Raw genomic sequence first — 13,427 nt, forward strand, 5'->3', positions numbered from 1 at the left:
CTGCTATAAATTGCAATTAATTTAATCACAATGCAGAAACAATATTACTTAATATAGAAAACTTTTTTAAAATACTCAATGTAATAAGGTATATAAGTCATCTAGAATAACATCTGGAATACAATAGTTATTCATAGGAAGAATAATTACTTTTTAATAACTACTTTGCTTCATTTTTAATGGCATATATAAATCTACCAATCAGAAGATTTATGAAAATGTTTGTTTATCCAAAATATACACTAAAATAATAATGAAAAAGTTTAAATTCAAAATATTATATATCGGCCCTAACCAGTAAGGCTCAGTTGGTTGAGCATTGTCCCATGCACCAAGACATCACCTGGTTTAATTTCAGGTCAGGGCACATGCCTGAGTTGGTGGCTTGATTCCCAGTAGGGGACATGCTGGAGGCAGCCAGTTGATCCTTTTCTGTCATCAATGTTTCTCTATCATCCTCTTTCTTTCTCTCTCTCTCTCTTTCTAAAAACAATGCAAACATATTTTTAAATGGGTATTCTTTTTAAAAAATTAAAGTGTTCTGGTAGTAGGGGAAATGTAAAATGCTTCATAATCTTTAAAAATATATTGTATGTTGTACTAAAAGATATTATTGAGTAAATTAATTGGACACTATCTGTCTATGTTAGAAAAGTATTTGCACTTACTCATGCAACAGAGGTCGGATAACAGTGCCACCATAAGCATGAATTTCATGCATCTGTGTATAGAAGTATGGCAACAAAGTGTATCTTATATTTAGAACATTCCTTGACATTTCTGAAAAAGTTTGATTCCAGGAAACAGGATCTTGTCTCTGAAATAAACCCAATTTAAATAGTTATAAACTTTTATTTTTATTTAAAACATAATTTTGAAATACATATTTGGAGAATAAAAAGCAATAATATTAATTCACTGTCATGTACAATATACTACATCACAAAAAATCTTTTACAATAATGTTTCTATCTCATACAGAGAGCACAATATTAATATTTAAACATGAAAAATGAACATTAAGTCCCTGGCTTGATTTAATTTAAGTTATCATATGGAAAGAGCAGTTCACATTTGAATATCTGACAAATACATTGTCAACTATGATGACAAACAGTGTAGGGTCAAAAGTCTAGGAGATAAATGAAATGCCATAAAAAATAGATTAAAATAAATAGATGCATGCTGAACCTATCATGTTAACCCTGCACATTGCATGTTCTCATCAGAAATAAATAAATTATGGTACTAAAGAACTAATTATATATGAGGAAGTGAAGACCTAATTAATGTTGGACAAGAAAAAAGAACATGCCCAAGTCTATTCTAGAATACACACTGCAGGTAAAAAGACCGTCACCTCCTCTCCAGCCTGGCCCTGATCAGCCTGGCCCTGATCGGTCCTGATCACTGGCCAGGCCTAGGAACTCCACCTGTGCACAAATTTTGTGCACTGGGCCTCTAGCATATTTATATTGGTTTCTGTCCCTCCACCCAATTCTCTGCTCGAATGCTAATGTGACTTCATCCAAGAGGACTTCCCTGATACACTCTTCTAAAACAGAAGCCCCATAAATCTCTATCACTTTAACTTACTCCATTTTTCCTTCATATGCATTTATTTGTATGTGACATTTTATATAAATGTATAAATATCCTACCTAATAATAGACAAATATGCAAATTGACCACACCTTCGCTACACTCAAGCCACGCCCACCAGCCAAGTCATGCCCACCAACCAATCAGGACGAGTATGCAAATTACCACAACCAAGATGGCGGCTAATTTGCATATCAAGACAGCTTAGAAAGAAGCCAAGGGCTGCCGAAGGGAGCAAAGCTTCGGAGAAGCAAGCAAGCCGGGGGGAGGAGAAGGGAGGAGCGGAGGCGGGGCCGGGGGAGAAGGAAGGAGAGCAGGTGGCTGGCTGAGAAGGCGGGGTGGGGGAGAAGGGAGGAGTGCAGGCGGGGCCGGGGGAGAAGGGCGGAGCGGATGCAGGGCCCAGGGAGAAGAAAGGAGAGCAGGCAGGCTGGCAGAGAAGGCGGGGTGGGGGAGAAGGGAGGAGCGCAGGCAGGGCCAGGGGAGAAGGGAAAAGCAGGCTGGCTGGAGGAGAAGGCGGGGCGCGGGGGAGAAGGGAGAAGAGTAGGCAGGGCGGGGTAGAGTGCAGCAGGAAACCCTATTGCAGGATTTTTCCTGCAACAGGAACGCTAGTATGTATATAATAAAGAAAAATAAGTATAAATATACACATAATTATCTATTATCACTATCCTTCCTACATTATATGAATTGGTAGGGCAGAATTTTGTATTAACTAGTAAACTCTTAATGAATACTTGTTAGATGAATCCATGGTCAGGTTTCTATTAATTCATACCCTACTTTTTTAATAGTACAGCTTTCTAAATTGTGTTATTGTTAAATTTTCCTATTAAATATTTCTATCCCAACAAGCTATGCCTCTATTGTCCAACTTTCAAATTCTTCCAAAGTATGTTCACATACTTTCTGCCTCATTATAGGTTTTCATTTTCATTTTCTAAAATAAACCTCCTCCTCTGTTCTGCCTAAAAGTTTCTGAGTAAGACATTTCAAGCACATGGTGAGCTCTGCCATTCAGTTACTATGGCTAGAACTCATCCTTTAAAGAATAGCTTTGTCCAGAACCTTCTGTTAGGTGCTTTTGAAAATGTACCTTTCCTCTGTACTTATTCACAAAGTCAATCTCATAAAATGTATTGCTTAGTTAAACATTGCCTCTAATTGTTCATATTTTTCCATCTTTAGTACCGCCTCCCTTCTCATTCAAAAGTTTCTTCTGACAACTTAGTGAAGAGTGTTGTCATCACACAGAAAATAATTCTCATGATTCCCCTCTCCTTTTTTCCCCTTAATTCTTCAACTCATTCATTTTAACATATGCCTTTTACACCTTCCAATTTCATGCATTGATACTAGTGTTTCAAATGGCTTTTACGACTAATTATTTAGTTTGAAGCTCATTTTTTTTATTGTTCCATTCTGGTTTGTAAGAAGTTCCAGAGGCTTCTTTTTTTTGTCCTAGCTACTCCAAAATTATGTAGAACAGCAGTAAGTATGCCAGCTAACCAAGTCTTGAACCCAAAAGTATACAGTAACTCAAGGCAGAAAATTTTCAAAATTATGTGCTTAGAGGTCCTCAGTAAATGTATGGAGGTTTAAGCATTCGCCTGGAAATCAGTGAGGTGGAGTGAATTCTATTAAAAAACACATATGTTTAGTGGGGCGGGGAGGGGAGGGTTGATAAAGAAGAGTAAATGCAATGATTACATACCCTAGTGTTTTCAACGTTGTGATTTCTTGAGTATGGATAAAATGCTCCAAGTTGCATCCAGCGGGCGCAGAGGTGATATTCCGAGTTATTGAAGAAACCACAGATATCTGCTCCAGTCTAAAATGCATTGTTGTATTTAATTAGTTTTCAGTTAGTTTCTTAATATTTATAAGTGATAAAGATAAAAGGAATAGAATTACTTACATATGAAATTCCAAAGAGACTAAATTCCATCATACCTTAAAAAATTAGAAAAAAATATCTTAGAAAGCTACAGTTTCATATATATTTTGATGCTTTTTAGGTATAAAGATGTTCCATTTCTAATATCAAACTTTAATTCAAATATTTTTTCAATTATCAACATACTTTTCTATCATTTATTTTTATAATTTTCATACTTTTAAGTTTATAGTGTTAATGACATTTATAAAAATAAAACAGGATATGCATCCTTGACATTTTAAGATAACATAAAGTACAAAGTTGTTATGAACACATTATCATATGAGAAGAAAGTGATAGTGATTTCCTTGTTTTCATGTTTTATAATAAAAGGCTATCTTTGTAATTATTTAATTATAGGTCTCATCATTTGAAATAAATTGAATTATTGTTGTTAAATAGAATCTTCTGAGGAATGATCACTTTGATAAAATGTGATTTCCCAACTCTTCTTTTAAAGGAATACTTCTAAGCATTATGTGTTTTCCTTGAAACCTAAATGAATAGTAAAGCATTTTTAAGACCATATCTCAAACAGAAAAATATCCCTTTGCTCTTTAAAATGATAATGTCTTATTTACTATTTATCCAATCATTGCCAGAAATCTCTTTCTAAATGTGGTTTAAAATATTTAATTCTTTACCACCTATGAGTGATTCTTATTCCCTAGAATCTAGAATTTCTACTCATTTCTATTCTTAGTTTATTATTTTTTCCATCTCCTGTCCTTTCAAACCAAGAAATTGAAACAGAAAGTGATGAAATTATTTTCTCAAAACAAACTAGTTGGAAATCATTTGTTTCTATACAGAATCCCAGATCCTGATTTCTGAACCACTACTTTATCATGGGGCTATTTGTCATAAGATATAATGCCAAAGCATTTTTCTGAGACACACTTATAAGGTATATGAACAAATGCCAGAAAAAGTGAATACTTAACAGAAAACTCAAAAGAATAATGATAAAGATGGTGACTCTCACATACCAATGATCGATTTGTCCAAATTGTCCCATTGTGCATAGTTATCTCCAAGCCAGTGTCCCCCCCATCGTCCAGCAGTAGGATATGTGGAACGAGATATAACAATTCCTCTCTTGCCAGTTGCCCTCAGCAATGCACTAATCAAAGTGAAGAAGGATTTACATTAGGTATTTTCTTCAAATATTTCTACTTTTGACCACTCCACTCAAAAAAAGGATTTGATTTATGGTAGGTATGTTGGCTTTTATTACAACTAGCTCTTTATATGTGAGTCTTCTCTCACTATACTAGAAAATTCTCAGGAGTATGAAGGATATCTTTTTTTCTTCCAACGTTTACTAGATTGACATACCTGAGTGGCCTGCCTGCATTTATTTATTCAATGGACACAAGTTAAATCAACTATTTGTATTATCAAATCAATCAAACATTTAAAACATTTTTTTAAAATATATTTTATTGATTTTTTACAGAGAGGAAGAGAGAGGGATAGAGAGTTAGAAACATCGATGAGAGAGAAACATCGATCAGCTGCCTCTTGCACACCCCCTACTGGGGATGTGCCCGCAACCAAGGTACATGCCCTTGACCGGAATCGAACCCGGGACCTTTGAGTCCGCAGGCCGACGCTCTATCCACTGAGCCAAACCGGTTTCGGCATAACATTTAAAACATTTTAATGAACTTATTTTATTCTACTTAAATGTATTCTCTTGAATAAAGTTCTAGGTTCTAACTATTGATGGTCCAAACCCTTCTAATTTTTGGCTTAATACTTATTCTTTGTATTACTCTGCAGAGAATACTTGCTATAATATCTCTTGTTTTAGAGGCTAGTTTAAAGAGTACAAGTCTTGGTTCTTAAAAATAAAAGTAATTTTTTTATTTTAATAATGGAATCTATTGAAAGCCAGGTCAAGAGAATGGAATTTACAAATAAGGTCATTTTTGTCCTCCCCTCCTCACTCTTTGGAGAATGATTTTAATGATTTATTGTGTATTCTAGTGTGAATAATAATGCATTACTTTTTATTACATACATCTCTCTTTCTCTCTCTGATACTGCATTATAAGAATATGTAAAATAGAAAAATATATGAAAATTATAGTAATTGGAAAGAAAATGTTTTTTTTTTATATTACTCAAAATAAATTGTATATGCATAAGGACTAGAGATCTACCTCAGAGAAAATACTTCAAATACCAAATTAGGCAGGCTTTACGACTCACTAACATGTGATCAACAACATCTAATCATTAATTTGCTATAGCATGGACCACAGTGTTTGTACTGATTTGTTTATATATAGAGCTTCTTCCTTGCGTCCTTGAGATTCCTGAGGTTAAGGACTTTGTGCTAATCTTTATTGTACCCCTTAAATCTAATATAGTACTTGTCTTAGAATAATAACTCAAGAAAAAATTTAACTCAACATTTAAAACTTCAATCAGTTTAATTTAAATAACAAACATGGTTGAAATCTTTTCTGAAAAATGTATGTACTAGAGCAAAATTAAAACTATTAAATACATGTTTTATGACTTTATATTAAAGGTTGTTCTTCAGAAGATAGTACTGATATCTTCCCCATAATGTTTTTTAATAGTTAAAATGAACCTTAAACATCCTCAAGTACCTTTAAATGTCAACTATTTAAAATTTTACCTACGGTTGCCTTGAATTTATTCATACAACTTTGATAGTTGTAGTGGGATAATAATTGACTCATTTAAATTTAATAAGCTTTTCCATAATGTGTCAGGAACCATCGTAGATTCTCCAGAAGTTCAATTACCTGCCCTCTGAAGAAAAATATTTTCATTCAATTTCCCTTAAATTACATATTTTCATCTTAAAATGCATAAGTTTTGCCAGCAAGATGAGTCAATTCTCAATATTTTTGTTCTTTTTAATATGTATATTTTTGTGGTAAAGTGAGGTTAGCTGAGGATAATTGTGTTCCATTATTATATTCCAGCAGGGTTAATTAAAAAAAAATGCTTTTCTCAATAAAAGGCATTGTTAAAGACCAGTTTGTTTACTCTTAAGAATGTCATATCCTAGTCTTTGTATATGATCTTAGTGACTCTACATTTGGATTTGGTTAACAAATCTGTAGACATTCATTCGTGTAATAATATCTCAAATAATTCACATATTCTGTGTTGAAAAATAGTTTCATGCTGGAAATAGTATAAGCATGTTTCACTAAGTGAAGAAATATTATCTATCTTTTTTAATCCAAAATTATTCTCATTCTTTTACCTACTTCAGTCATATACTAGAGCAGTGATTTTCAATCCTGGATTAAAATTACAATCATCTGATAATATTTTAGAAATTAAGACTTTTAGGCTATACTATAGACCAATTAAATCAGAATTTACTACAAATCTCCAGGCAATTACAATGTGTAATCAAAATGTAATGTTCTAGGGCTGCATTGTCTCATATGGTAGCCACTAGCGACATGGGCTATTTAATAAATCTAGATTTATTAAAATGAAGTAAAATTTAAAATTCCATTCCTGAGTCATACTAAGCACAGTGTTCAACAGCAATATATAGTTAGTAGCTGCATATTAGACAATCCAGAATTATTGAACATTTCTATCATTGTAGGAAGTTTATTGGACAATGCCAATAAAGACTTGATACTCAAAGGATGACTTGTGTTCCATTATCTTTGGCCTCACATAAGAGTTTTATTTTCATATGGACATTAAAGTTTGAGAAGCTCAAGGTCATTCACACATACTCTAATTTGCTAGTAATGAATTTAAATAACATATTTATCCAAGAATTAATGTCTTAATTAATGATATCAGATTATATATTATTTATTCATTCATTCAAAACTATTTGTTGAGCAACTACTATGCTTTAGGTGTTGTGCTCCTATAAGCTGAGTACATTGTGGGGAACAAAGTAAAATACTCTAATATTCTTTTGAAAATGGGGTAAAATTTAAAACAATGTTGTAGATGAGAGAGAGAGAAAAGAAGAAAGAGAGAGAGAGGAAAAACAATTATTCTAAGTGTTATGAAGGACCAAGTAAGTTACAGAGAACATTGGAAAGAAAAGTGCCACAAAATAAGGACAGCAAAGGACTCTCAGAATAGGTAACATTAAATCTAATATCCCAATGATGTCAAGTCAGAAAGGATAATTATGAATACTGCTTACTCATAAGTAGGTTTCATTTCTGACCAGCCATATAGATTGTGAACATTGTAATGCAAAACTGATGATCCATCATTAAGGATCTGCTCGGTTTCCATACACATGGTTCTGGAATGTAATCCCTCATGTCTTTTTGTGAGTGCTAGAGAAGAAGAAAAAGAAAAAAATAAAAAAAAAGTGAAAAAAATACTAATATATTATCAAGTGCCCTATATTAAAATTGTGTAAAAGGCAACTACTAGTATATATTATTTTGGCAAAAACATTACAATTTGCTTTAAATATTATTGATTTTAACCATTTGTACACATTGCCAATGTTATAAAAAATGTAAAAAACAGTCTATAATTATAATTGACTAGAGGCCTGGTGCACAAAATTCGTGCACAAGGGGCGGGTATCCTCTCAGGCCAGCCTGAACCCTCTCCAATCCGGGACCCCTTGGGGGATGTCCAACTGCTGGTTTAGGCCCGATTCCAGGGATCGGGCCTATACCAGCAGTCGGACATCCCTCTCACAATCTGGGAGAGCTGGCCCCTAATTGCTCACCTGCCTGCCTGCCTGATCGTGCCCCTAACTGCCCCCTCTGATCACCCCTAACTGTCCCTTCTGATCGCCCCTAACTGCCCTCTCTGCCAGCCTGATCACCCCTAACCGCCTCTGCCTGACAGCTTGATTGCCCCTAAATACCCCCTCCTTCCAGCCTGGTTGCACCCAACTGCCCCCCTGTGCTGACCTGGTTGCCCCCAACTGCCCCTCCACTGGCCTGGTCACCCCCACTGCCCAGCCTGTTGGCCTGGTCACCTGTCACTGCTCCCCTCTGTCGACCTGGTCGCCCCTCAATGCCCCCCCTGCTGGCCTGGTTGCTACCAACTGCCCCCCCTGCTGGCCTGGTCATCCCTCACTGCCCCTTCTGTTGGCCTGATCACCCCATACAGCCTGCTGTTTGGTCATTTGGTTGCCCCTCACTACCTCTCTTGCTGGCCTGGTCGCCCCACATAGCCTCCTGTTTGGTCATTACTGTGACCAATTTGCATATTACCCTTCTATTAGTATAGATTGTAGTTATCATTGTGACTGAAAAATATGTGAAAATTTTTACTACAGTCAGTAACAAAAGAAAAACAAGAAACATTAATGTACTACTAAATGTGTTTTATATTTTACTCATTTACATGAGAAATACTGATTAAATAGACTTTAAAAAATCAAACTGTAACATAAGGTCCTGGGGTTAAGAACCAACACTAGCTTTTGACCCACTTTTTCTCAGTTTAAGTTACTTTTTTTTTTTTTCAGAGATTTGCCATCACTTTATGTTAACAGTTTATGAAGTTTACTGCCCATATAAAAATATGAGGATGGACACCAAAGGGCAGGACCTTTCCCTCCCACGTTGGGGGCAACCAAAAAAGTGTTTCTATTTTATCATTTCCCCCATCAGTAAAGAAACATTTTTTTTTTAAATCTCTATAAAGACTTTCTATTTTTTATTAGAAAGAATATTGAGAATTTCTAAATCTGGGAAAAGTCTTATGAAAATTAAAGTAATGAATTCAAACACTTTAGACATGTGTTCTTATAGTAGAATATTTTTCTTGATTTTTCTTCCCAAAATAGTGTTAAATAATATTGGCAATAGATTGAAGTGTGGTACAGTGTGAAGATGGGTAGTGAGAATTGGGAATGTGAATCCTGTTCTCTAATCATAAAGTACATAAACCTAATAAGTAAATTAATAATAATATTACATTAAAGTAAAAGCAACAATATTGTACCTGGCATATAAGGTGGATAATTTAGCTCTTTATTTCTGCATGGAGTAGTTGCCCCATTTATAAAACTTGATGGTTCATTCATATCCTTTAAAAAAATGGAAGAAAAGTAAACAGAAAACAAATTTAGAAATTGCATTCTCAAAAGAACTAATTTAGAGGGCCAGTAAGTTCAAGCAGCATATTTGAGTAATGACATTTAATCACTTCTAAAAAGCAAAAAATAAGAAATTTTAATGATACTAAAGACTTTAGTTTAGCTCAGTGTTTCTTTTTTTTTATAATTCATTGCTTAGTTTTTGACAAACTTAAAATGTCTATTTTTTTCTGTAGATATGTACATAAAAGTGATTTTTTTCTGTTTTCTAGACATAAAGTTATATTATAATAGTGTATATTCTCCTATGCACTCTCTTGAATACTCATGCCTTGGATCAATTCCTTAAAAAAAAAAACAACACAAAGGTTTGTGGATTTTCAAATCATAAGATGTAGCTTACAATTACTAAAAACTTCAGAGAGTATCAGAGAACATATTTCAGGATCCTAGTACCCACGTATAAAGGAACCATCATCTACATAAATATATATATTAGCTACCATTTAAAGGTTATTATTCCATCTGGAGAAAAATTTGTATTTTCTGGGTCAAGATATCTTTCTTGGAGATATTTTAAATGGAATCCCTTATAGTGCATAACTTTATACGTGAAATAAATCTGCATTTACCATTAATTTAAAAAAGGGATTCTTTATACAATTTTATATTCTCAAGATGGGCATATAACAGCACCTTTTTAAAGGTTTCTTCAAACAAGTAAATTAATGCATACCTGTTACAAAGTCAACAAAGAAACATCACCTCCAAAAATCTAGAGAAGTATTATGTAAAATCTCTTTAATAAATATTTTGTGTAAACTTTTATGCTATATTAAAATTATATTATTATAAATATTATTAACAATATTTTAAAGTAACACCTAAAAGTATAGTAAGAGATTGCTTGAGAAATAATATTGTCTAACATGTAAGAGGTTATGATTTCTTACACCATAGAGAGTTGAGTGTGAGGTTTATACCTACACTGAATGAAAATAAAATACATATTTTTTATAAGCACTTATGAATAGTTAGAAAATTAGGCTATTTTTGTTCCTTGGTCAAATTGAAAATATTAAACTTGAATATTCAGAAAATAGCATTCATGTACATAAATTTAATTGATAAAACTATATCTTAGCAATCTCTTGAATAAGAAAGCTTTATGGAAAAGTGAATGAGCTAATTTTCACAAATATTTTGTTGACATTATTAGAATCTAGTAAGAATTTTGTATAATCAATAAACAATAAATAACTTAGAACAGTGATTTTCAACCTTTTTCATCTCATGGCACACATAAACTAATTACTAAAATTCTGTGGCAAGCCAAAAAATACATTTTTTGCCAGTATGACAAAAAATAGGTATAATTTTGATTCATTCATACCAGACGGCTATTGTTGTGTTGGCTATTGTCATTTTTTTATTTGACAGAAGTCAGTGCCTCTGACAAAATAGTTAGGTATCACATATTCTAAAATTTCTTATGGCACATCATTGTGCCTGCCGTGGCATACCTGTTGAAAGTCTCTGACATAGAATATAAATTACTCAACATTTACTTACAATCCACAACCCATCAAACTTCATCTGGTCATTGTAGAAATCTATAATTTCCCTTTCCCACCAATCTGCTGTGGAATATCTGAAGAAATCTGGAAAAGCGACATGAGCTCTGGAAGCCTGTAAAGATAAAATTTACACCAAGAATTATAAAATCAAAAGAGAGACCATGTGCATCTAAGTCAGACATTTATCTGTCAGATCCACAAGATGTGGACAAGTGATAAGAAAGACAACCTGATATCACCTTTAATTCCATAAATGTACATGATTTCCCTCCAAGCTCCCAGCAGCGATGGAGAAAAAAGAGAGAGAGAGAACAGTCTGGGGCTCTCTTGTGGATTGTAAATAAACAGTTCAAAACATACAGAAACGTATTTCAGTGCTTCTCAGAGTGATAGGAAAGTTTTTATACCTTATCCTTAGAGCCCTATACAGTAGCTTTGCCATTGCTGTGCATGGTGAGGGGAATCCTATATAATAAAAGCCTAATATGCTAAGTGTCTGGTTGACCAGTCAACTGTTCAACCAATCAAAGCATAATATGCTAATGATATGCTAAGACTGCTCAACTGCTCACTATGACATGCACTGACCACCAGGGGCAGGCAGTCGATCCATCAACCAGTTGCTATGATGTGCACTGACCACCAGGGGGCAGATGCTCTGACCATTAGGTTAGCTTGCTGCTGGGATCCAGCAGATTGGAACTGAGCGAGAGGGGCCGGACACGCCCTGTAGCCCTCCTGCAACCCCTCTCCAGCTGGGCAACCTCTCGAGTCCCTTCCCAGCCCTTATCGTGCACTGGTGGGGTCCCTCGGCCTGGCCTGCACCCTCTCACAATCCAGGACCCCTTGGGGGATGTTGGAGAGCCAGTTTCAGCCCAATCCCACAGGACAGGCCAAGCCAAGGGACCCCACTGGTGCATGAATTCATGCACCAGGCCTCTAGTTAGAAAATAAGCCATCTACTTTTTCAGGAAAGCATTCAAAATGAATGATTGGTCAAAGTGATCATTAAATCCATGTACTGAATTTCTTTTAGTTATATAATTAATGAATGCAAAACTTACATTAACAGCTTCATCTTCAGTCAGACTTCCATTTATCGTTATATTAGGCAAATCTGGCCAAACCTACAAAAAAAAAAAAGAAGAAATTGGAAAACAGTTTAAAATAACTTCAGTATGATATGACTGTGTTGTAAATAAATTATAATAGAGTTTTAGAGGCATAATATAGACTCAAGATTCCAGATCAGTAATTTTTTCATTTAGCTTTTTCAGTTTTGTTTTACAATATATGCTATTTTCAAACTATTCCCATTTCCCATATTAATCTCTAATTTAATAAGGTAAATAAAAAGCCAACTGGAGCAGTAGGTAGTGATTTTGAAACAATTCATAAAATCAAAGGTCTGGTGAAGCAATAATATGAAAACCATATACTAAATTTAATTTAATGTAGTATATTAAAACTGTTTCTATAATTATTCCAGGATTAAAATATAAAAATAGTAAATATATTTTTATGTAAAAGGTAATGGAGATCTGAGTTGGATGATGTCATGCTGAGGAAAATATCTTTTTGGTTTCACAGTTTGTACTAAATCCTATTCTCCCTTCCTTCTACCTCCACGACCATCCCTGCCACGGTCTCCTTCCTAACAATGTTTTCCTCCACCTCAACCACAAACACGCAAAATGGAGACCCAATCCAATCACGCTGAATATCTGGGAATTTGATTCTATGTTGCAGAAATTAGAAAGTCCCATATAAAAATGTAAATTATCCTCAAAAGACTAATTACCTACAAAGGACTTGTTCCTAAAAGTGGAAAAATAGATTAGAGATTAGAAGCATACAGAAAAAGTACAGAAATATAGAGTGACAAGAAAGCAGGTAGAACAAAATCCCTTTTTATGTCCAATAGGTCATACTCTATACTTGCATGTTTCTTGAAATATGATTTTTCACTAAGTTTATCATAGGGTTTTTTTTCCCCCATTTTATTTTAACCTTTAATTTTGAAATTATTTTCAAATTTACATAAAAGCTGCAAAAATTATACCTAGAGATTTTCTATAACCTTCACCCTGCTTCCCCTAATGTTCACATATGTATAACTACCATGCAATGATCAAAACAAAGAGGTTAATATTAATATAATACTATTAACTAATCTACAGGCAATTTTGAACTTCACCACTTTTATCACTGATGACCTATATGTGGTCCAAAATCCAAAAAGGATCCCACAGGCATTTAATTATTTCTC

At 34.1% G+C, this 13,427-nt stretch overlaps 1 protein-coding gene across 2 annotated transcripts in view; it reads right to left on the minus strand.

Moving 5' to 3' along the window:
- SI (sucrase-isomaltase) overlaps positions 1–13,427 on the minus strand; it is an 89,334-nt gene that overhangs the window by 12,905 nt on the left and 63,002 nt on the right. For both annotated transcript variants that reach the window (XM_054711078.1, XM_054711085.1), the window contains 8 exons: positions 12,223–12,285; positions 11,154–11,270; positions 9,488–9,572; positions 7,713–7,851; positions 4,528–4,661; positions 3,518–3,552; positions 3,314–3,430; positions 669–817 (listed from right to left, as the gene is read on the minus strand). In XM_054711078.1, coding sequence (XP_054567053.1) covers positions 669–817; positions 3,314–3,430; positions 3,518–3,552; positions 4,528–4,661; positions 7,713–7,851; positions 9,488–9,572; positions 11,154–11,270; positions 12,223–12,285 — 839 coding nt within the window. The remainder of the gene's footprint in view (positions 1–668; positions 818–3,313; positions 3,431–3,517; positions 3,553–4,527; positions 4,662–7,712; positions 7,852–9,487; positions 9,573–11,153; positions 11,271–12,222; positions 12,286–13,427) is intronic.

Source organism: Eptesicus fuscus, chromosome 3, assembly GCF_027574615.1.
Source record: "Eptesicus fuscus isolate TK198812 chromosome 3, DD_ASM_mEF_20220401, whole genome shotgun sequence".
In the NCBI taxonomy this organism is placed as follows: Eukaryota; Metazoa; Chordata; class Mammalia; order Chiroptera; family Vespertilionidae; genus Eptesicus; species Eptesicus fuscus.